This window comes from Lolium perenne, chromosome 2 (genome assembly GCF_019359855.2).
Source record: "Lolium perenne isolate Kyuss_39 chromosome 2, Kyuss_2.0, whole genome shotgun sequence".
Lineage (NCBI taxonomy): Eukaryota > Viridiplantae > Streptophyta > Magnoliopsida > Poales > Poaceae > Lolium > Lolium perenne.
The window spans coordinates 253,373,813-253,393,867 of NC_067245.2; the positions used below are offsets into that span (position 1 = coordinate 253,373,813).

Sequence of the window (20,055 nt, forward strand, 5' to 3'; positions counted from 1 at the left end):
AGCACTTGTCATAGACCCGTTGAAGAAGAGCCATAAGTGGCAGGCATCCACTTAAGCCTCATATGTCCTGCTCATTGAAAGAGGTTGCTGAAGGAGGAGCACGAGTACCAGTAGACAAGGTGGGCACACTGTTGTGCAAGTCCAACATATTGTTGAAGCAATCTGTCTCTGGGTGTCCTGGCTTTTGACAATATCCGCACAACATATCGGGATGAGATCGCCCCTACCATGACAAGAATGACCTGCACGACCAAGCGGTGTGGGCAAGAGTGGTGTAGCACTCTAAGGAGATGGCACTGATGCGGCAGGATATCGAGCAACGAGCACATAGGGCACCGCAACTAAACCAACACCATGTAGACAAGTCTCCGTAGCACAAACCTCGGATAATACCTCTTAGATAGGAACACGTCCGGGAGAAATCAACTAAGCATGCATGGGCTCAAACTCCGGGCGAAGCTTAGATAAGAACTCATAGATGCGCTATAAATCCAAGTCTAGCTCACAGTATTGCAACACAGGCAAGTACCACAGACAACGCTGCGGAGGGAGTAAAGATGATGCCAGATAGCAGAACTCTCTGGGTAGAACTCATCAACTATGAAGTCACCCCGCTGAAGAGCGTGCTCCTAACATACGATAAAAAACTGCAACAACCTTGGTAGCCTTCACAGCATCCTTAGCATCCTGGGAAGCATCTACATTAAGGACTGGTGGGATGGACAGGATAGGAACCGCAGGAGCAACTGAACTGTTGGAGGGGAGACCACACTAGTGGCCCCAAAGTCGATGGCAACTAGCAATGTTAACATAGTCCGACAAAGACATGACATACTGGTACCCTATTTTTCTTTTCTTGAGAGTTAACACTCACTAGGCAGTGGCGACCTAAATAGGGAACGAGCAAGCAGAGGCTCACACAATGGGGCAGGCAGAGGCGGCCAGTTCTATACACCGACCAGGTCGGTGCCTACCAGACAACGTACACCCTGGTCTGGTATTGGGCTTGGCCCATTTAGCATTTTTCCTTTTTCTTTTTCGTTGTCTGTTTTTACTTTTTATTTGTTTTTATATTTCCTTATTCTTTCTTGTTTCCTTTTCTTTTCTATTTTTTTTTTCAAATTCGAGAAAAGGTCAAATTCGAAAATTATTAAAATTTTAAAATTATTCAAATTCGAAAATTGTTCAATATGAAATTTATTCAAATTCAAAAGTTGTTCAAATTCAAAAAATCAAATATAAAAAACTGAAAATTATTCAAATTCGAAAAATGTTGAAATTTGGAAATTGTTTATATTTAAAAAATAATAAAATTACGAATTTTGTTTTCAAATTTAGAAAATATACAATTTTATAATATGTTCGTAAGAAAAAATTTCAATCTTTGGAAAAGTTTAGATCTTTAAAATAGTTTAGTTTTTATAAAAAGTTCAGATTAATTTTTATTTTTTAGAAAACGTTGAAAAAAACAAGAAAAGAAAAGGTAGAAAAGAAGAAAACGAAGAAAAAAAAGATAAAAAACAAGACGTGGGTGGCCCAGCCCAACATCCACCCTGGGTGTGCGGCACCTGGTCCGCACCAACCAGGATGGTTTATAGCACCTCCTGGCAGAGGCCGGCACATGCCTGGTCGGTGCAGAGGCGGATCGGGCCTGGCCCGGTGGAATCGGGCCCAGGCTGGCCGAATCCGAGTCGAGTCTGGCCGAATCGGGGCACATACGACGGGATTGAGCGAGGGCGCTCGAGTAGACGAGTACGGCTCGATGGCGACGAGCGCCGACGCGGCGGTGGCATGGGGATGACGACGCATGGATCCACGTGGGCGGCAGCTAGATGACGGCGAGTGGAACGGGGGCGGCTTGCAGAGCAGCGGCACATTTATTTAGGAATTAATAATACAAGATTTCTGATTTTTTACTGCTTAAGTGAATTTGGAAATAGTTTGTGGCACAAGATAATTTCCAAGAAATATTTAACTACGGAGAGGGTGGAGGGGTCTATTTTCAACAAATTCTAAGGATCTCAGTTCAGAAAATGGTTTACAAAAGATTAAACATGGGTTCTCGTGGGGAGCTAAATTTGAATTGGGTAACGGGAAAAAGACGCTCTTTGCATGATCTTTGGATTTCTCAAGTTCCTCTTAGATTGTGTTTTCCTTCTCTGTTTTCAGCTTCCTCTAGCCTTGACTCTTCTGTTTCTGATAATTTTGATATGGCCGAGATGGTTTGGAACATCAATTTAAACGACCTTTTGATCCCGAGGAAGTTCAGAGGTGGGAGCTCTTGGTGGATATGCCCGATTAGGCTGATTTTGAAGGTGTCGATGACAAAGTGGCTTGGCTCCTTGACAAATCTAAAAAAAAAAAACTAAAAATATTTCGTACACTCCATGTAGATGGCTGGCATTTCAGGAAGTTTTTGTTCCGTATCTAAAGCTTATTTGGAAACTGAGAATCTTTCAAGATTAAAAGTTTTATTTTAAGATTAAAAGTTTATTTTAAAAGATATGTCATGGAGAGATGTATCTGATTCATAGAAGAAAGGCTAGAAGGCGAAAGTATAACATCGTTCCAGGCATAGACGTCAAACAAATGCAACCCCGTGTTCCATCCGGGAAGCCAACACTCACACGCTACGGAACTACTCGCGGCATCTTCATTTATCCACTAGTACGCCTCTAAACAACCTAGCAGCTCGCCATAGCTCGGCCTCGTCGGAGATCCTTGAAATCACCGCAACTTTGGAAGGGGTCTTACCCTCAAAGACCACATCATTCTGATGGCGCCATAGGCACCAACAGATGAGTGTCACACCTGTCCAGAAAATCGCGATCTGCTCCTAGTCCTCCCCACTTCTCTTGCAACCAACGGACAAAACCTGTGTCTGGTTGCGGCATCCAGTGAAGTTTGCCCCACCAATGCAGACAAATCGCCCAAACCTCACGTGCCAAAATGCACCCACCAGAAGGTGGTCCAAGGACTCGTCCACCTGGGCATGCCGCTGGTGCGGGAGGCCACGCCTGCTCATCAGTTGTCCATCATCTGTTGCTTGCTCCTAGCCAAAGGAAGACCTTGCAGTTTGGTGGAGCTCGTGAACGCCAAACCTTTAGTGCACCCGCCATCTCAATCCTGGTGCCCACGATCGTGCAGAGTAGGTTTAGTCCTTCTCCCAACTCCAGCGGAAGGCGTCTTCCACACCCTCAGTAAGAGTAACATCTACCAGTCGATCGGCCACCTGGAGCAATTCTCTGATCGCCGGTGCTCCTAAATCCGGTGGAATGTCATCTAGCCATCCACCAGCTAGGCCCTCGTGGACAGCACGCAGATTTGGCGCTATGTCGCACATCCGCCCATCTGGGAGCCACCGGTCTATGCAGAAGAAGGTGAACGTCCCGTGGCCATGATCGTTTGCCAACAAGGGAGCAAATCCTGATTTTCATGGTCCTTCTGATGGTATTTGACATCAGACTGATAGATGCTCAACACATCACTTTTTTCTGAACACACGCAAAAACATGTGTCATAATATATCAGAAGAAAACGGCGAGAAAATGTAAACTATACAAGGCCAATCCAAAGAAAAGCTAAAAAAAGAAAAAGAAGAATTAAAGAGAAGTATATATGGCCAACATCTACTAGCCAAGCCTCAGAGGAGGGGAAGCAAATTTGCTGCACATGAGCACGAGTGCTCTCAGTTTTTAAAATATTTAAAAACTGAATTTCTACATTTCAAAAAATCATCATATTTATTCCATGAATACATATACATATTTTGAATAATCGTGCAAAGTTTTGATAGAAATTACATTGTATTTTGAGCTACAGTAAAATAACAAATTTGTGGCTGCGTATAGAGGTATATGTTTGTCAGAAATTTGTCTTTTTTGTATAGCTTAAAATATAATATATTTTTCTTCAAAATTTCTACCGTACCTTCAGAATGTTTATATGTATGTGAGTATTTAATTTCATTTTTTTTAATCCAAAAAATTTGATTTTTAAAAATCAGGAGCACTGGTGTATATATGGCCAAATACACTTTTCGCAGAGGAGGCCACAACTTAGCTTCGTCAAGGGAATGGAGTGAACCAGCTCTAGGCGATTGGGCGTGGCGTTATTAAAGACGCAGGCATTTCGCATCTTCCACAACCGCTAAAGAGTGAGAACGATGGTCGATTTTGCTCCCGTATGAAAATCAGGTTGAGCTTTAGAATAAGCGGCCTCAAACCATTCTCTGAACTCTTCTCCAGGTAAGGGCATTCAACTTTGGAGCACGAGGCGATGCAGTATTAACATTTGTTTCGAGTGATTTTCTACTATCTCAGATATGCAGTGTGGTGATCCATTCAGTTATTCCATACTAGTTAAGTATGACACGCACAGGGCTTTGAACGTTCTCCCCAAAAAATTCTTAAGAAAAATAAGTTCAGTTCTTATTTTTCTGATTCTGCAAGCGTCTCACTCTCATCGTCAGACTGCTGTACTCGCCCAGTCAATGAAAGCTTCCCCATTCAATTACTTCATCATGGCCATTCCTCTCCCCTGCATCCTTCTCTTCCTCCACCTCCTCCTCTTCACCGCCTCGGCGGAGTACGCGCAGGACCTGCTGCGGCGCGCTGAGGGGGAGCGAGACTGGATTGTCGGCGTGCGGCGGCGCATCCACGCGTACCCGGAGCTCGCGTTCCGGGAGCACCGTACCAGCGCCCTCGTCCGCGAGGAGCTCGAGCGGCTAGGGGTCGCCGCCCGTTCCGTTGCCGGTACCGGCGTCGTCGCCGATGTTGGCTCGGGTCGGCCGCCCATTGTCGCTCTCCGCGCTGACATGGACGCCCTCCCCGTCCAGGTCCGTTCCCCCTTTCCCCTCCGATGCCATGCTACTCCGGTAATATCGCGCTGGTTGTATGACCGGGATCACGTTTTTTTTTTGGTTGTGAAATTGGGATGGCAGGAATTGGTGGAGTGGGAGCATAAGAGCAGAGTTGATGGTGTGATGCACGCTTGTGGTCATGATGTGCACACGGCGATGCTCCTGGGAGCAGCGAAGTTGCTTCATGAGCGCAAGGATCAGCTTAAGGTTATTGCTTGCTTATCGTTATGCTCCCAAAAAAATTCTGAAAGTATATGTTCCAAGTTTACAGGAAAATTATAATGGGAGAATTTAGTACTTATATGTTTGGGTGAGGTAGCAAGACAAACCACTTGATCATCTTGTGTAAGTTCCTCTATTTTCATGTTATTGCAAAGTAACTTCTATTATCGTGTGTGTGGTATGGATAAAGAGCTTTGCTGGTGAACTCTGTATTTCCGCTATTGCAAAGTAATGGAAAGGGTGGTAGCCCATTTTGAAGGGTGGAAAGAGTCGTAGCATTATAATAATAGTCAAATATCATGTAAAATAATTCGTAGTCAAATACCAACTACTCCTAGTTTTAATTCATTTCCCTGGTCTAACTAAGCAAAGTAGGATGACCAATAAATCTAATTTTGTATGTTAATTACATATTCAAAATTGCTTTTACCCGTTAGTTCTGTGAATACAGTTCTTGTTCTTCTATATACGCGTTATGTAACATTCATCTTGTATGATGAAGGGAACGGTGAGACTCCTTTTTCAACCTGCTGAGGAGGGTGGTGCTGGTGCATCTCATATGATAAACACTGGTGTTCTTGATGGCGTTGAAGCTATATTTGCCATGCATGTCGATTATCGTATGCCGACAGGCATAATAGCAGCTCACGCAGGACCAACACAAGCAGCTGTATGTTTCTACATAGTGAGAATAGAAGGTAAAACAGGGAAGGCCGAAACTCCACACTTAAATGTAGATCCTGTTGTCGCTGCGGCATTTACCATCCTGTCCCTGCAACAGCTTACTTCAAGAGAAGACGATCCTCTTCATAGCCAAGTACGACTTTGCCCTTTAGTGATACTATACTTTGATTTGCTGATTTTCTTCAAACATGTAATTATAAAGAAAACATAATTAATCATGCGAACAAACAAAAGTTTCTTTGTCACCAAAAAGAGAGGAAATGTTGCTGATATACATGTTTTTGCGGCTATGTATGTGGGAGTTCCTTTGTGCAAGTATCCTCCCCTATTGCTCAAGGTATTGTAGTATCAATTAACAGAAACTAACACTAACACTTTTTCATTAGTACAAGTGGTCCTACAGACCAACATGGTCGACCCCACCTCCATGTAATTCAAGGGTACATTATAAAACTGCATTTCTTCTAGTGTGGATTAGGTACTGGTGCACTTGCAACCAATTTATTTCGTAACTTGAGCATATGAAAAATATTCAGGTGGCACCTGAAATGTTACTCCAGTGACAACATTATATGATCAACAGCTTGGCTAAGGATGTCATATTCATTTTGATGCATATTTCTAGCATTATTCCACTGGATGTCTTTAGATTCGGCAGTACGACTATAGATACATTCAACCAACCTACGTTAGGCAACAGTGGATCCTTGTAAATGTTCTTACATTTGAACTTCGTGTATGGTTGTGGTTGCTTTATTTATAAAGCGGGGAAAACATCTATTTTGACGGTCCTTGTAAATGTTGTTGACCAAAATTTCGCTCTACGATACAGCTGAACGTTCACATGCTCGGGTTGATCTGTATTCTGTATATTTATCGTGTTCAGGTGCTCTCTGTTACTTACATTAAAGGTGGGAAATCTATTGATGCCACACCTCCAGTTATTGAATTCGGAGGTACTTTGAGGAGCCTCACTACTGAAGGACTTTATCGACTACAGAAAAGGCTCAAGGAGGTAAGCATTATGGCACAATTTAATTCACTAAGAGTTGGCATTTGGAGATAATGTTAGTAGGCTGCAAATTCACTCATATCTTCATATTTTATTTTTCAGTAAGAAAGAGCTTCATAATTATTCCCCGCACTAATTTTCAGCTAAGCAACTTCTTTGTTGTGAGACTGACTACGCAACTTACAGTTGCAACATGTTTATGGATGGTCTATCATTCTTATTCCCATGGTCAGCAACTCCTGTTTCTTATCTTTGAGAACAGTGTACACAAATGAGTTAACAGTGTTACTGTATGGCTAATTCTTTGTATGCCAATAATCATTTCAAGAAATCCAATTTATTAATGAAATTGGCGTCCATGGGCCCCTTTTGATCGAAAAAAGATAATTACATCAAACTATTGGACAACTTTACCATTAGTATCATAGAAACTGAAGCGTCCTGAATAGATGCTATTGGTTTTCAGGTAGTAGAAGGGCAGGCAGCTGTACATAGATGCATGGGAGTTGCGGAGATATTGGAAGCTCCTGACCACCCAATGTATCCTGCAGTCATGAATGATGATAGGCTGCATCACCATGTAGAAAATGTGGGCAGAGGTTTGCTTGGTCCAGACAAGGTAAAGCCCGGAGAGAAGATTATGGCTGGGGAAGACTTTGCTTTCTACCAACAGTTAGTTCCTGGCGTTATGTTTGGCATCGGTATTAGAAATGAGGCAGTTGGTTCGGTCCACTCTGCTCACAACCCGCATTTCTTCGTGGATGAGGATGTTCTTCCAGTTGGAGCTGCACTACATACTGCTATAGCAGAAACGTATCTTACTGGGCGTTCGACTCTAGATGAAAACAGAAGCGTGCATTCGATTTGATGCTCTTTGAGGAGAAAATTCAATGTATGAACTTATATTGGGATGCTTCAAGTCTATTGGGGTTCAACGCTCCCAGGAGATCATATTAGTACTTTACAGCAAACAGGTATGTAGACATTGTAATTATGCACAGGATAAGTTCTTGCTCTCAGTAATCACATAAAGTATGTCTGATATTAAGTGTGATAAACCTACATACATGATCACTGTGTTAATCAAAACAAAGCTCATATTACATACATAAACACACATACAAAATAGGAACCGGATAATAAGATGCTGAAGCCCTGTCATGACCAAAGTCACATTGATCATTCAATGAACATGGCTAAAACCATTAAGAGAACAATGTAAAATCCTGGACGGCGGGCTCTTCTTCATGCCTATGCAGAAGGAGGTGGCGCAAGGAATGGCATCGGCATGGTCATAGTCGGAATTGAAGGCATCGGAGGCAATGTCACCTTGGGGATGAATGGCATCGGCGGCAGCGTCACCTTCGGCACCACAACAGCTGGCATGGGCGGCAACGTGACCTGGGGCACGGTGATCGCGGGGATAGCAGGCATGGGGGGCACTGTGAACTGGGGAACAGTGATCGCTGGCACAGCCGGCATCGGCGGCACCGTAACCTGTGGTATGGTGACCGCGGGCACTGTTGGTATCGGTGGGAGTGTAGTAGGCATGGTGGACACGGGCGGCTTCGGTGCGGGGATGCCTGGGACGGCGGCAGGGGTTGCATTGGGGGATGCTGCCTCCGTCGAGTCGGCCAGGAGGCGACCGGCGTGGGTCATGTTGCCGCTTAGGATAGTGAGGGCCATGGCAATGGCCAAGAAGCTACAGCTGCTGGTAACCATTCTAGGAAGCTGTGCGCTATGAGGTTTCTAAGTAACTGATTGAAGGCTTGGCTCTTAGCTTGCTTGGTGCAAAACATCAGGAGGTGTGCATGTATATTTATACGGGACAGAACGACCAGGTGATCTGGGTTTGATTAGATTGGTTGTTGGCCAGATTAAAACAGGGCATGGCAAAGGGACTTCTGTATGGAGTTGGTGATGATCAGACCAGTGTGACGAGAAGGAGGTATTGACGTAGTGACACTGGACTTGATTTCGTCAGTTAGTTCACCTCCCCGCTGGTTCGAAATCAATGCGTGGGCATTTGATTAGCTTACCAGCAATTGGCCTAAATTCAGCCTTTTGGGTATTTGGTCAAGTAGTGACAATGCAAAGCAGATCTACCAGTCTGTTTCGTGTTATAAGTCCATTTAGGCTATTCTAGCCCGCGTCAACTTTAGAGGCCGCGCCAGGTCTGGCGCGCGGGTGGCTGGTCTTATGAGCCGCCATCAATGGCACGCGGCCATTGATCAAACAACGGCACTGATGGTGGCCTCTCCCAGTCTTTTTTAAGGCTAGTGACCGCGCCTGCTGTCGCCCACACCACCCACCGCCATTGCCACTCTCACCTCCTTGTGTCCCTAGAGCACCGGCAACCTCCCTTCCTCGGGAAGACCATGGGCAAAGAATGTCCATGGATGAAGCCGAAGCACGACAACGAGGACTGGTCGTCGGTGAAGAAGGAGCAGCGCTCCCGTGACCCCATCGGCCCATCCTCATAAAGTGAATATATTAATATTGCGAAGATACCAATTACATCCAGCCTCTGCAATAACGTAGTGTCCTAATAGCAATACGGATGCACATAGCAAAAAAAAATACCGAAAAGAAAAGTCCCATTACAGTGACCAATTCGTTGTAGCGGACGGACCACCACCAAAACAGCACCAGAAATCCAGCAACTCCAAAAGCGATGCTTTCAAGAAGAAAACAGTGCACAAGCGCCGTCATCGTCCTGATCAAAGACCATAGATTTTCATCCGAAGAAAGTCCGCACTCCTAAAACAATACCTTCAACAAGGACATTGCCAGGCACAACCAAGACCATTTTCACCCTGAAAGTTTAGACACTGATTTTTTCCGGTGTTGTTGCCCCCACTTGCCGATTCCGCTGCCTAAGTAACGAATCATGAAGCCAGCCTCACTGCACCACCAGGACTTAGAATTCTATTGCCAATCCTTAGTTCTCAGCTTCCATGCCATTCTCCGCGTCTGACTTCTCCATGGAACTAACATGTCCCATGATGGCAACAGACCGCAGAGCTTTGCAACGCCCCCTCTGAAACCAAACGGTCAGAATAAAACATGGTTGCGCGCGATCGAAACGACATCAAACTCCTGCAAACTCCAGGCATGGCGTCCATTTGGAATACGCCGACGGATCCGTCCAGAACTTGGCAGGCAACCCTAGATCCAAGACAACTAGCACATGCAAACCTTCATCACGGTGAGAGAGAAGACCAAGGACCGCCACCTTTATTCAAAACTGTATCGGTAGCCCCCACGCCACCGGCCAGCAGCGGAGAAGAAGACAAATCCGAGATGCGAAAACATGGGTAGACATCTGCATAGCCGGCAGGCACCGCGCATCACCAAGGCAGGGGAAGATCGGGTCCAGAACGGCCCACCCCACTTCCAGCGCCACGCAACCACCAGCTCAATGCCGCGCCGCCGCCGGCCACCTCTGCCCACGCCCGTCCGCGCCCCACCTCCATCCGCTCCTCCACGACACGGCCATGGCCCGCTGAAGCTGTACCCCGCCGCTCACAGAGATCAACCGGGCGAGCCCTCTCCTGCCCTCTGCCTTCAGCGGGACAGGCGCCGCCACCACCGCCGGCATCGGTGGCGGCAGCGGCCTAGGAGGGGCGGAGATGGAGGGGCTAGGCGGCGGATGGAGAACTCTAGGATCGCCCACCTCATGGATGTGGCATCAGAGCTATACAAATAATAGGAAAAGGCTGCAAGGGGTGGGATGACGTCCACCTCCCCGACGGTTGGCAGCTCAGCGCGCAGAGGATACCCATGCCGTCGGTACCGCGATAGGGTCGGGTGAGGCACTAGGAGATCGTGCGGCGGCGTGTTCTTCTTCCTCCCGATCTCCTCGCGGACCTGGCGTATGGCTTCGACTTCACGTTGTTGGCAAAGTCGGGTAGGATCCTCGTTGTCGTATCGGATTATCGGTGACGACGAGTTCGTGCATGCCCTCTACGGCCAAAGATGGGAAGATTGAGGCCGAGGAAGAGCCGTCATCGCCCAAGAATGATAACACAACTGACTATCTAGGTTACCTCACCTACTTGGCAGGGAAGGCCAAGGAGGAGGGCCCGAAGGACCATCTCCCCGTCATGGCGAAAGGGGTGGACGGGGAGGAGGCGCTCAGGCTCGCCATGAAGGCATCTGAGCTGCAGGGCACGCTGGGCGGGCAGAGGCTTCATTTGACTGGCCACATGCCGAAAGGGATGGATGAGGAGGAGGCCCTCAGGCTCGCCACGGAGGCCTCGCATCCGCCGGCTCCACCTGCACCAAAGTCACCATGGGACCAATGGCATGCACCCTATGGCGGTTCCACCACTGACATTCCCTACGGCTGCTCCTCCGCCGGTGTTCCCTCTAGCGGCGTCGGCGCCCAACTGACCTCGGTGATCGTGGACCTAACCATGAGGACGACGAGGAGGAGCAATAGACTAGGGTTTTGGCCTGTTTTTTTTTAGTTTCTATGTTCTTCTTTTTGGTTTCAACTATGTAAATTAAGTTTGATATCTAAAAAAAATTATGAACTTTTTTCTGCATCGCGCCGCCAGGCAGCCCACACACAAACAGACTAAGATGGAGCCACAACCGATTTCATATATGTGGCCCAACCCAAACAGATACATTTAAAGATTTGTTTGGATCGGGCTACCTGAGATGCCCTTAAGGCCTCGTTTGGCAGGGGAGTTTCCCTGTGTTTTGCTGAGGATTATTCCATAGGCCTCGTTTGGCGGAAGTGGTTTTTCTGGGTTTGGAGTGTATTATACCAGGTCAACCTAATACTCCAGAAAACTCTCCAAGGACCATTTGGCAGGCGCGGCTTGGACGGGTTAAACGCCGGTAAACACGTGAAAACTCGTCGGGTCGAAGCGGATTAGAAACGCGACTCACCCCTCGCGTTTTTGGCCGCTGCTCAACGCCTCGCTGTCTCTATCGGCGCAGAGCCAAACCGATCTGCCTGCTCTACCATCTCCTTCCGCCGCCTTCTCCATACGTTGCTCGTAGCCGACCGCTTTCTCGCCGGTAGTCTTTTACTTTTACCTCAACTCCGCGCTCCGCTGCCTCTCCTAGTGATGCTGCCGCTAGAACCTCGTCGCTGACAACATGTATAAGAGCATCTCCAGTCGCGTCCCCCAAAGCGTCCCCCAAAGAGATTTGGGGGACGCCGGCCAAAAAAACGTCCCAGTCGCGTGCCCCAAAGGCCGCTTCGGTCCGGACGTGCTCCAAATGTTGTCCGGCGTCCCTAGCCCATCCCCTGTGTATAGAGTCTCTACCGGGGACGCCGGACACGACTTTTACACTTACTTTTTGTTTGGAGGTCGCGTTTGGGGGACGTGGCTAGAAAACGGTCCAGTCGCGTCCCCCAAACGATGTCCGGGCAAAGCGCCGGATTAGTCGTTTGGGGGACGTCCGGACAAAATTTTCGTTTGGAGAAGGTCCCTTTTCTAGCCACGTCCCCCAAACGCGACCTCCAAACAAAAAGTAAGTGTAAAAGTCGTGTCCGGCGTCCCCGGTAGAGACTCTATACACAGGGGATGGGCTAGGGACGCCGGACAACATTTGGAGCACGTCCGGACCGAAGCGGCCTTTGGGGCACGCGACTGGGACGTTTTTTTGGCCGGCGTCCCCCAAATCTCTTTGGGGGACGCTTTGGGGGACGTGACTGGAGATGCTCTTATACATGTTGTCAGCGACGAGGTTCTAGCGGCAGCATCACTAGGAGAGGCAGCGGAGCGCGGAGTTGAGGTAAAAGTAAAAGACTACCGGCGAGAAAGCGGTCGGCTACGAGCAACGTATGGAGAAGGCGGCGGAAGGAGATGGTAGAGCAGGCAGATCGGTTTGGCTCTGCGCCGATAGAGACAGCGAGGCGTTGAGCAGCGGCCAAAAACGCGAGGGGTGAGTCGCGTTTCTAATCCGCTTCGACCCGACGAGTTTTCACGTGTTTACCGGCGTTTAACCCGTCCAAGCCGCGCCTGCCAAATGGTCCTTGGAGAGTTTTCTGGAGTATTAGGTTGACCTGGTATAATACACTCCAAACCCAGAAAAACCACTTCCGCCAAACGAGGCCTTCGTGTCCGTTTTAGGTTGGGCCATTGGATTTGAGATGCCCTCATCAGGTCTATCGTCCGTCCACATGTAACCGATCGGGTGGGTCTGTACGGGTGCCGGACACCCCACGATCCGGCGGCCGTATAGTGGGCCGGCCTAGGTTCTATTTTTTTTTTTTTTTTGAAATAGGTTCTATTTTTCTTTCCTTTCTCGTTTTTCTTTTCATTTATTCATAGTTATTTTAAAATTCGAATAATTATGAATTTGAATAATTTTTGGATCTGAACATTTTTTGAATTAGAATATTTTCAAATTTGAAAATTTTAAATTTTGCTCAATTTTCGAACTTGAACATTTTTCGGATTTGAACAATTTCCAAATTTGAATAATTTTAGTATTCAAACATTTTTCAAAATTGAATATTTTGAAATTTGAATATTTTTTAGGTTTGAACTTTTTCTAACTTGAACAATTTTCAAGATTTTTTTTCAATTTTTTTAATTTAAACAATTTTAAATCTGCATATATTTCAAAATATTTTTTAAAATTTAAACATTTTTAAAATCTTCACATTTTCCAAAATTTAGAATTTTTATTTTTAAATCTTTAAAGAAAAAAAACAGAAAAAAAGAGACAAGAAAGAAAAAGAAACAGAAAGAAGAAACAGAACCGAAATTGAAAAAAGAAGTCCATGTGCATCGGCCTGTACCACGCGTGGGGATGTGCGCGACAACCTGGTCGGTGTATAGGATCTGCCCACAGGTACTGTCAGGTCGGTAGTTCGCGCTACGAAGCACAAATTTGAGTGCGTGATTTCATATGCCCCCTTCCCTAGCTAGTCCCCGCGCCTGAATCCGTAGCATGCCCAGCATCAACGCACGCATACGAGTGACCCCTGCCTGCGTCGCTATGCGCATCTACGCACTACATTCTGAGGACATCCACGCATGTACCGATGCGCGACCTCTAAACCCGCGCACAATACTATACTTCTTGCACGGAGAGCAGATAATTTTACGGGTGCCGATGACATTGTTGTTGGGACACCAAGAGCAACGACACAAAATCTCGGACCGTCCTGCAGGCTGCAGGTGCAGGGCTCCTGGCTACATTAATTGTAGATCTCAAGAAGAACCGCACTATTGTTTCAGACCTGGAAATGTTTTTGGTGAATTTGAAATTGGTCTCATGGGCTTCTCAGCCCCTACATAAACCCGCGCCATACTCGTAGCAAGTCGTATATCAGCGTCTCAAGTGCATCCCTGGGATCAGAAGCTCACATACTCCAAGCAAGCGAAAGCAAATGGCTCCGATCTCTCGCCGTATGGTTGCCTCCGCCCTCTTCGTCCTTCTCCTACTCGCCGCCACAGGTGATAAAGGTCTTCTTATTTTGTAAAGTGCTAGTAGATCAGATGGTCAGATATGCGTGAATCTAGTGAACACTACATTATTTGTTTGTGACTTGCAGAGATGGGGACGACGAGGGTGGCGGAGGCGAGACACAGGCACAGGCACTGCGAGTCTCAGAGCCACAGGTTCCGTGGAGCGTGCTGGAGTGACAGCAACTGCGCGCACGTCTGCAACACGGAGGGCTTCCCCTCGGGCAACTGCAAGTTCCACGGCTTCGAGAGCAAGTGCTTCTGCAAGAAACCATGCTCCACATGACCCATCAGCTAGCCTAGTTAGCCGCGCACCGAGAACGCCGTCGATCGTGTCTTTCAACTTTTTTCCCATGTTCGTGTTTCTCTATCGCTTCTCCCGTGTTCATGTTCGTTTCTCCTTCGGGTGGTTTGTTTTGTAAGTTTTTTTTACATGGTTTGTTTCTTAAGCTGTTTTGGTGGAGAAATAAAAGTGATCGTTGGTCAGTAGGAAAGGAAACTACCCTCGTATTTGGGTGTCTATCAAGTACTACAAACTATCTCTACCATTTATTTCACCAAGATCTGAAAGTTTTACACATAACCCCCTTCAGGTGCATACATTCATGTCCAGAAAGGCACATATATTTTGCAAAATAGACTCAACTTCTTCGCCATCTCACTATCGACCGTGTTATATATCTACCATGGTTAAGATGCATTTTGTACACTCGTACATTATTACTTTCTCAAATATTACTCATAATTTCTTGCACTATACACATAACTACATTAGATTTCCATCAAAAAAATTATGATTCTTTCATGACCAACATAAAGTGCATGAAAATAAAAAAATGTGTTATTTTAAAACATTTCTGATTACTAATATTAATCTATTTTACTATTAGCATCCCATTCTGAGTACAAACAAACATATTGTATATTTTTACATTGGCCAATTAAATTTCATGAAAAAACCAAATCAATTTTTTTGGCATGCATTATTTTCACAAAAATTTGGGATTACTACATATCTATAAATAATCAGGTATTCGAAATATATCGACAAAAGGTTTGTTCATATTCTTTCATGAGAAAAGTAAAATGTATGAAATGACCCAAACATGTTATAGATTGAGAGTATACAGTATCATACATTCTATAATAAGGAAATAAGGTGTCATATGGTGTTGAAGTGGTTTGCATCAATCTTAGAATACTGTGACCCTAGGATAAGGTGACCGTAGCATGTATGGGTAAAAAAAAAAACAGCACGTGGTGCACCCAAAATCACGTTCTGCTAGTAAACATCTTTGGCATTCAACTAGTCGTTGCTAAAAAGCTCGAATACATCTGCATGTCATTGTCAGAGCCCTTGGGCCGAATGGCTTGAAAGCTGTCAAAAATCTAGTCAGTGTAGTTATGGATTTCTTCTAGGTGACAGATTAGCCTTGGGGTATGAGTTGTGTGTAAAAAAGCCCTTAGAGTTGTAGTCTTTTTGTTGCACGTTCTCTTGAAGGTGGTCTTATTTGCAATTCACTCATTATAAAAAAAACACATATGTAGTCGAATAGTTATGAAAGGCCGAAGCAAATCGGTCGTCCATGGCAACGGCTCAGAGATACTACTTCCTCTATAAGATTGCACGTCGGTGGGATGACTAGAGGGTGAAGGCTCATATGGGTCACTATAGGCAAAGAACAAAGATGGCCCCGGTGAAATCAGGTGTCTCAACGAGGCGTCCCTTGGTACCTAAAGATCAGTCTCATCTCAACTCTTTAACGTGATCAAGGGATACATAACCCCACTAGTAATGATGAGTTGATTACTTGCACAATATTGACTCACTTCGGCAACCCAAGTTAGTTCCCAAATTACCGTAGTTCAAATGATCAGTTCTTATTTGAACATATATTAAAATGAAGATTATGTAACAATTCAGCAAAAGTAAAAAAAATTAATCCTCAGGCCATGCGTTTCCATGAACTTGGAACTTGGTCTTCATCTTCTTGACTTAAAGTACTCCTTCCCATCAATAATAAGTGTCTGAACTTTAGTGTCTGAAATTAAATTAAACAAAAATCCCGACACTTATTATGGATTAATTGGAGGGAGTACATAGCTTAGAAATACAACTATGGTGCGCCTCATGCCACATGGGCTACATTGGCTTGGGACGATACGTAACATAGATGACCCATGACCAAGCACCGAGACGTTTGCAAGAATGTGGGACAACCTATATATAGCATGAATCAAATTAGTGGAAGATCGCCCAAGTTTGTCGTCGTGTTCAGCTGGCATCCGGACACAGTCGCGGATCGTGGACGTGGGCTGGTCCACCGCGCACGCGCGCGACAGCTCCAACCGCCGTCTCATGTCGTACTCACATAGCGCCACAAGTAGCCTGCGGCCCTTTCATCATAAACAGTATGGAAAGGCTAGGCCGCTAGGCCTAAAAAGGGGTACACGCCTGCATACAATTAAAGTCTGACAATTCAACAAGATTCAGAGAGCGCTATCGGATGTTGATTCGAGGCGTACGACGCGTCTAACTCAAGGCACATTCTGATCGCGGCAGCTGTATGTATGAGTCGATCGTGTAGCAACACGTCGATCATTCAAATGGTGGACATACATCATGTAAAAGCGCTCTTGTTGATTGGTCGGAGTGCTACATTTCAGCGAAGGCACCGATCACATACGACGGAAGTGTTTGCGTCGCGCGCGTGTGTATCAGGTGGGCGCTGGGCGTCGCGCGCGTGAAGATCATGTGGGCATGTCCCTCACCCACACGAGCCACGACAAAGGCTTTTGTATGCCACGCCTCGTCGTTAGTTCGATCGTCCTACAAAAATCAGCGGCACTCCGGCGATCGATTCACCAATCATATGCTTCAGACCATTGACAATTACGCCTAGTGAACCCTTTCCATATTGTTGTCGTTTGGCATCGATGATAGTACGAGGAAGCTGCGCTGCTGCCGGCAGCGATGGCTTGGACAACATCAAGATTTTCCACCTAAAAATCAATGATATCGTTTGCTCACGTATATCGTCAACTGTTGGGACTCCAAGCGTAGAACGTCGTAGCAAGAGAAGCCTTCCCCTCAAAGGTGAGTCGAGAGTTTATATCAAACTCACAAAGAATGGCGAAAGAATTGTCTCCTCTCTTTCTTCTTCAACTAATTCTGCAAAAATAAAGTATTTGTCCCGTATCCCCAACTATACCGTGTGGTTGTCAAGTACAAAGTTAAGTGTAAGTAAAAGAAAATAATAGATGTAGTAAAGTAAATGCAATGTAAATAAACTAATAAAACTAGATACAAATGGCAATATGGTAGTTGTGGTTGTGTTTTGAGTGAAACTAAGTAAAGTAAATATTTTTGTATTTTCGGATTTAATTATAAATGAAAATATAAATGATGATAAAAGTATTGAAAAGGTGTTTCTTATGTTTAAAATTGAACCGGGGTTCATGGGTTCACTTGTCTACTTTCTTTTTTAGTTATAGTGAACACTAACAATTCATCAATGTTATAATAGTAATGGAACTTCAGTATGTGTAAGATATACATTTATATGGGCATCACATCCTAACATAGAAATGATGCTACACATATCTCCTATGCTCCACGGGGAAGAGAAAACTCCAAGAAGTCTTATATTAAGAATTAACACAACATAGGTTTAAGTAATATGACATGATGTTTGAATATCAAATACGCTGCCTTGACTAAACAAGATTATCAAAGTTGTCACATGGTAAACATAGCACATGCACTCACTTTATCCCTAGTGAGACGACAAAGTAATGATAAAAACCACAATGGACCAGGAGTTTTGTGCCACTACTCAATCACCATAGCAATGCTACTCCATCTAATACACACATATCCCCACACATGCTCTTGCATAGAAGTTAGATCAAACCTAGTAGTTAAGAACGTGGTAAATAATATGCATCTATCAATACACCTCGCACATAATAGATTCCAATGTCATATATCAATATCATAGAATAAGATCCACCGCATAGGAATTACATATGTGACCATTATTATGTTGGGTAGCTCATATGGTACTAAGAACTATGAACAACAAGAGAGAAATAGATCAAGCTACTGCCACAAACCTATAGTCCAGAAGTGGACTACTCCCTCTTCATCATGGTACAACTGAGGAAGACGTTGGAAAAGGTGGGGATCCCTCCGGCGACGGCTATAGTGGAGTTTCCCCTCCAATCTTTGGTGTTACAGCCTCCATTTTGGTGTTTCTGTCTCTCAGTGGCTCTCCTCTGGCGGAAACCTTCGGGGCTCATATAACTATGGGGTTATAGGGTAAAAGAAGTCAGTTCGCAAAACAATCAAGTGATTTGGACGATCGAAGGTGGAAAGAGCATAGATGGCGTGACCCCCCCCCCCCCTACTGGGTGCGTCACCTGGTCTCTTTTGGGCCTCTAGGCCCGTATATTGAGATCAAGTTGCTCCAGATTCTCTTGATGAAATATTGACGTCTCCGAAATCCTAGGTGAATTTGACTCCATATAGGTCTCTGAAAGTGAAAAATACACAAACAGGGTTTTCCTGTTCCGCAGAGTTATAACCTAAATAAGGGGATCATTGGTAAATCCCCATAAATCAATATAAAACATGGATATAACATCATATATGTTGCAAATATGTGGGAATATGTGTCAATAAAGTATGAAGTTCATGTATGCATTTTACATGCATCAACATCCCCAAGCTTAACCTACGCTCGTCCTCGAGCATGAAGGTGATAAAACTAACATGAACTTTGGAGTTTATTGCATTGCCTTTATGTTATCATGCAAAGTCTCACAAGGTTCAGTCATTAAAGGATAAAAATAAGCAATATGAAATATAAAGTGATATCCCTTACATTCTACAAATCATGCTCAAAAATAAATGACATCGTAAGCAAATAAATGATAAGTATTATGAACCATAAAGCATGCGTGGATAATCCTATAGAATTTATTGGAAGACTCTTGTGACTCTTGAATACAAGAAAGTAAGTAGTGAATATATGTGGTAGTCCTCCGAAAAAATAAAAGATAGAGAGAGAGCATAAAGTAATATTTTGAGATATGCAATTCATGTCAACAATACTCATAAGGATGGGGTTCCATGCATTTCTTTGTTATAAATATACGCATGCTTCATTCCCCTTGGATACTAACAAGTTACGCCTCATGGTACTCAACTTTAGATTATCATCGACCTTTCACATATTGTATTAATGAAGTGTCACAATGGAGTACCTCCATGCCGCCTGTACAAAGAACCAAAGGATTAAAAATATCTACTTATCTAGGCCAGCCATACCGGGAAAACATGGACAATAGACTTATGAGCATCCTCTCTGAAATCTATCTCTCACTTTTTTCTCTTTGTCTTTTTTCTTTCTTTTTCCACTACCTTTCTTTTCTTCTCTCTCTCTCCCCTCTCTCTTTCTCTTTTCTTTCTTTCTTTCTTTTTCCACTCTCTTTCTTTTTTCTCTCTTCCTATTGAGGATGCTCTTGCTGAAACTTTCACCATGATTAGGCATGGTTTTTCTTAGCGGCCCATTGATCACATGATGGACTTGTTTGGAGCTAACAGCAACTCTGCTGGGAATTAGAGAGGGTTTTGTTGTGAAGATGTTGCTGATTCTATGTCATTTTGGTGTGAAACTTGGTCTTACGTCCTGGGAGGTGGGTCCTTTGTCGAACCTTTTTGTTGCAAATTGGTGGTCATTTTGATGATTCTGTGAATCTGTGAACCTGGTCATTTTGCTATATATGTTGTGATGCTGTTGCGAATTTTTCAGATTTGCAATGTTGTTTTTTGT

The 20,055-nt window shown here is 44.8% G+C and overlaps 3 protein-coding genes across 4 annotated transcripts; 2 read left to right on the forward strand and 1 right to left on the reverse strand.

Moving 5' to 3' along the window:
• Positions 1-4,436: 4,436 nt before the first annotated feature.
• On the forward strand, positions 4,437-7,841 carry LOC127335627 (IAA-amino acid hydrolase ILR1-like 5). 2 transcript variants are annotated; one of them, XM_051362347.2, is made up of 5 exons: positions 4,440-4,837; positions 4,943-5,068; positions 5,586-5,900; positions 6,654-6,782; positions 7,246-7,841. In XM_051362347.2, exons 1-5 carry the CDS (start codon positions 4,493-4,495, stop codon positions 7,645-7,647), a joined length of 1,317 nt encoding a protein of 438 aa, XP_051218307.1. In that variant the 5' UTR covers positions 4,440-4,492; the 3' UTR covers positions 7,648-7,841. The 2 variants fall into 2 exon arrangements, with proteins under 2 accessions (XP_051218306.1, XP_051218307.1); XM_051362346.2 differs by having other exon boundaries at positions 4,437-5,068.
• On the reverse strand, positions 7,803-8,555 carry LOC127335630 (uncharacterized). Its single transcript, XM_051362349.1, has one exon. It carries the CDS (start codon positions 8,499-8,501, stop codon positions 8,031-8,033), a length of 471 nt encoding a protein of 156 aa, XP_051218309.1. The 5' UTR covers positions 8,502-8,555; the 3' UTR covers positions 7,803-8,030.
• A 5,089-nt stretch (positions 8,556-13,644) lies between these two features.
• On the forward strand, positions 13,645-14,704 carry LOC127330589 (defensin-like protein CAL1). Its single transcript, XM_051356747.2, has 2 exons — positions 13,645-14,209; positions 14,308-14,704. The coding sequence occupies exons 1-2, from the start codon at positions 14,143-14,145 to the stop codon at positions 14,502-14,504; spliced, it is 264 nt and encodes an 87-aa protein (XP_051212707.1). The 5' UTR covers positions 13,645-14,142; the 3' UTR covers positions 14,505-14,704.
• The last annotated feature ends 5,351 nt before the right edge of the window (positions 14,705-20,055 follow it).

Bases quoted from the DNA above. Each gene is read 5' to 3' on its own strand.
- LOC127335627 (XM_051362346.2), top strand. From the start codon at position 4,493: ATGAAAGCTTCCCCATTCAATTACTTCATCATGGCCATTCCTCTCCCC. The intron at 5,069-5,585 runs GTTATTGCTTGC...TGTATGATGAAG, and splicing joins AGCGCAAGGATCAGCTTAAG to GGAACGGTGAGACTCCTTTT. The intron at 5,901-6,653 runs GTACGACTTTGC...TATCGTGTTCAG, and splicing joins ACGATCCTCTTCATAGCCAA to GTGCTCTCTGTTACTTACAT.
- LOC127330589 (XM_051356747.2), top strand. From the start codon at position 14,143: ATGGCTCCGATCTCTCGCCGTATGGTTGCCTCCGCCCTCTTCGTCCTT. The intron at 14,210-14,307 runs GTGATAAAGGTC...TGTGACTTGCAG, and splicing joins TCTCCTACTCGCCGCCACAG to AGATGGGGACGACGAGGGTG.
- LOC127335630 (XM_051362349.1), bottom strand. From the start codon at position 8,501: ATGGTTACCAGCAGCTGTAGCTTCTTGGCCATTGCCATGGCCCTCACT.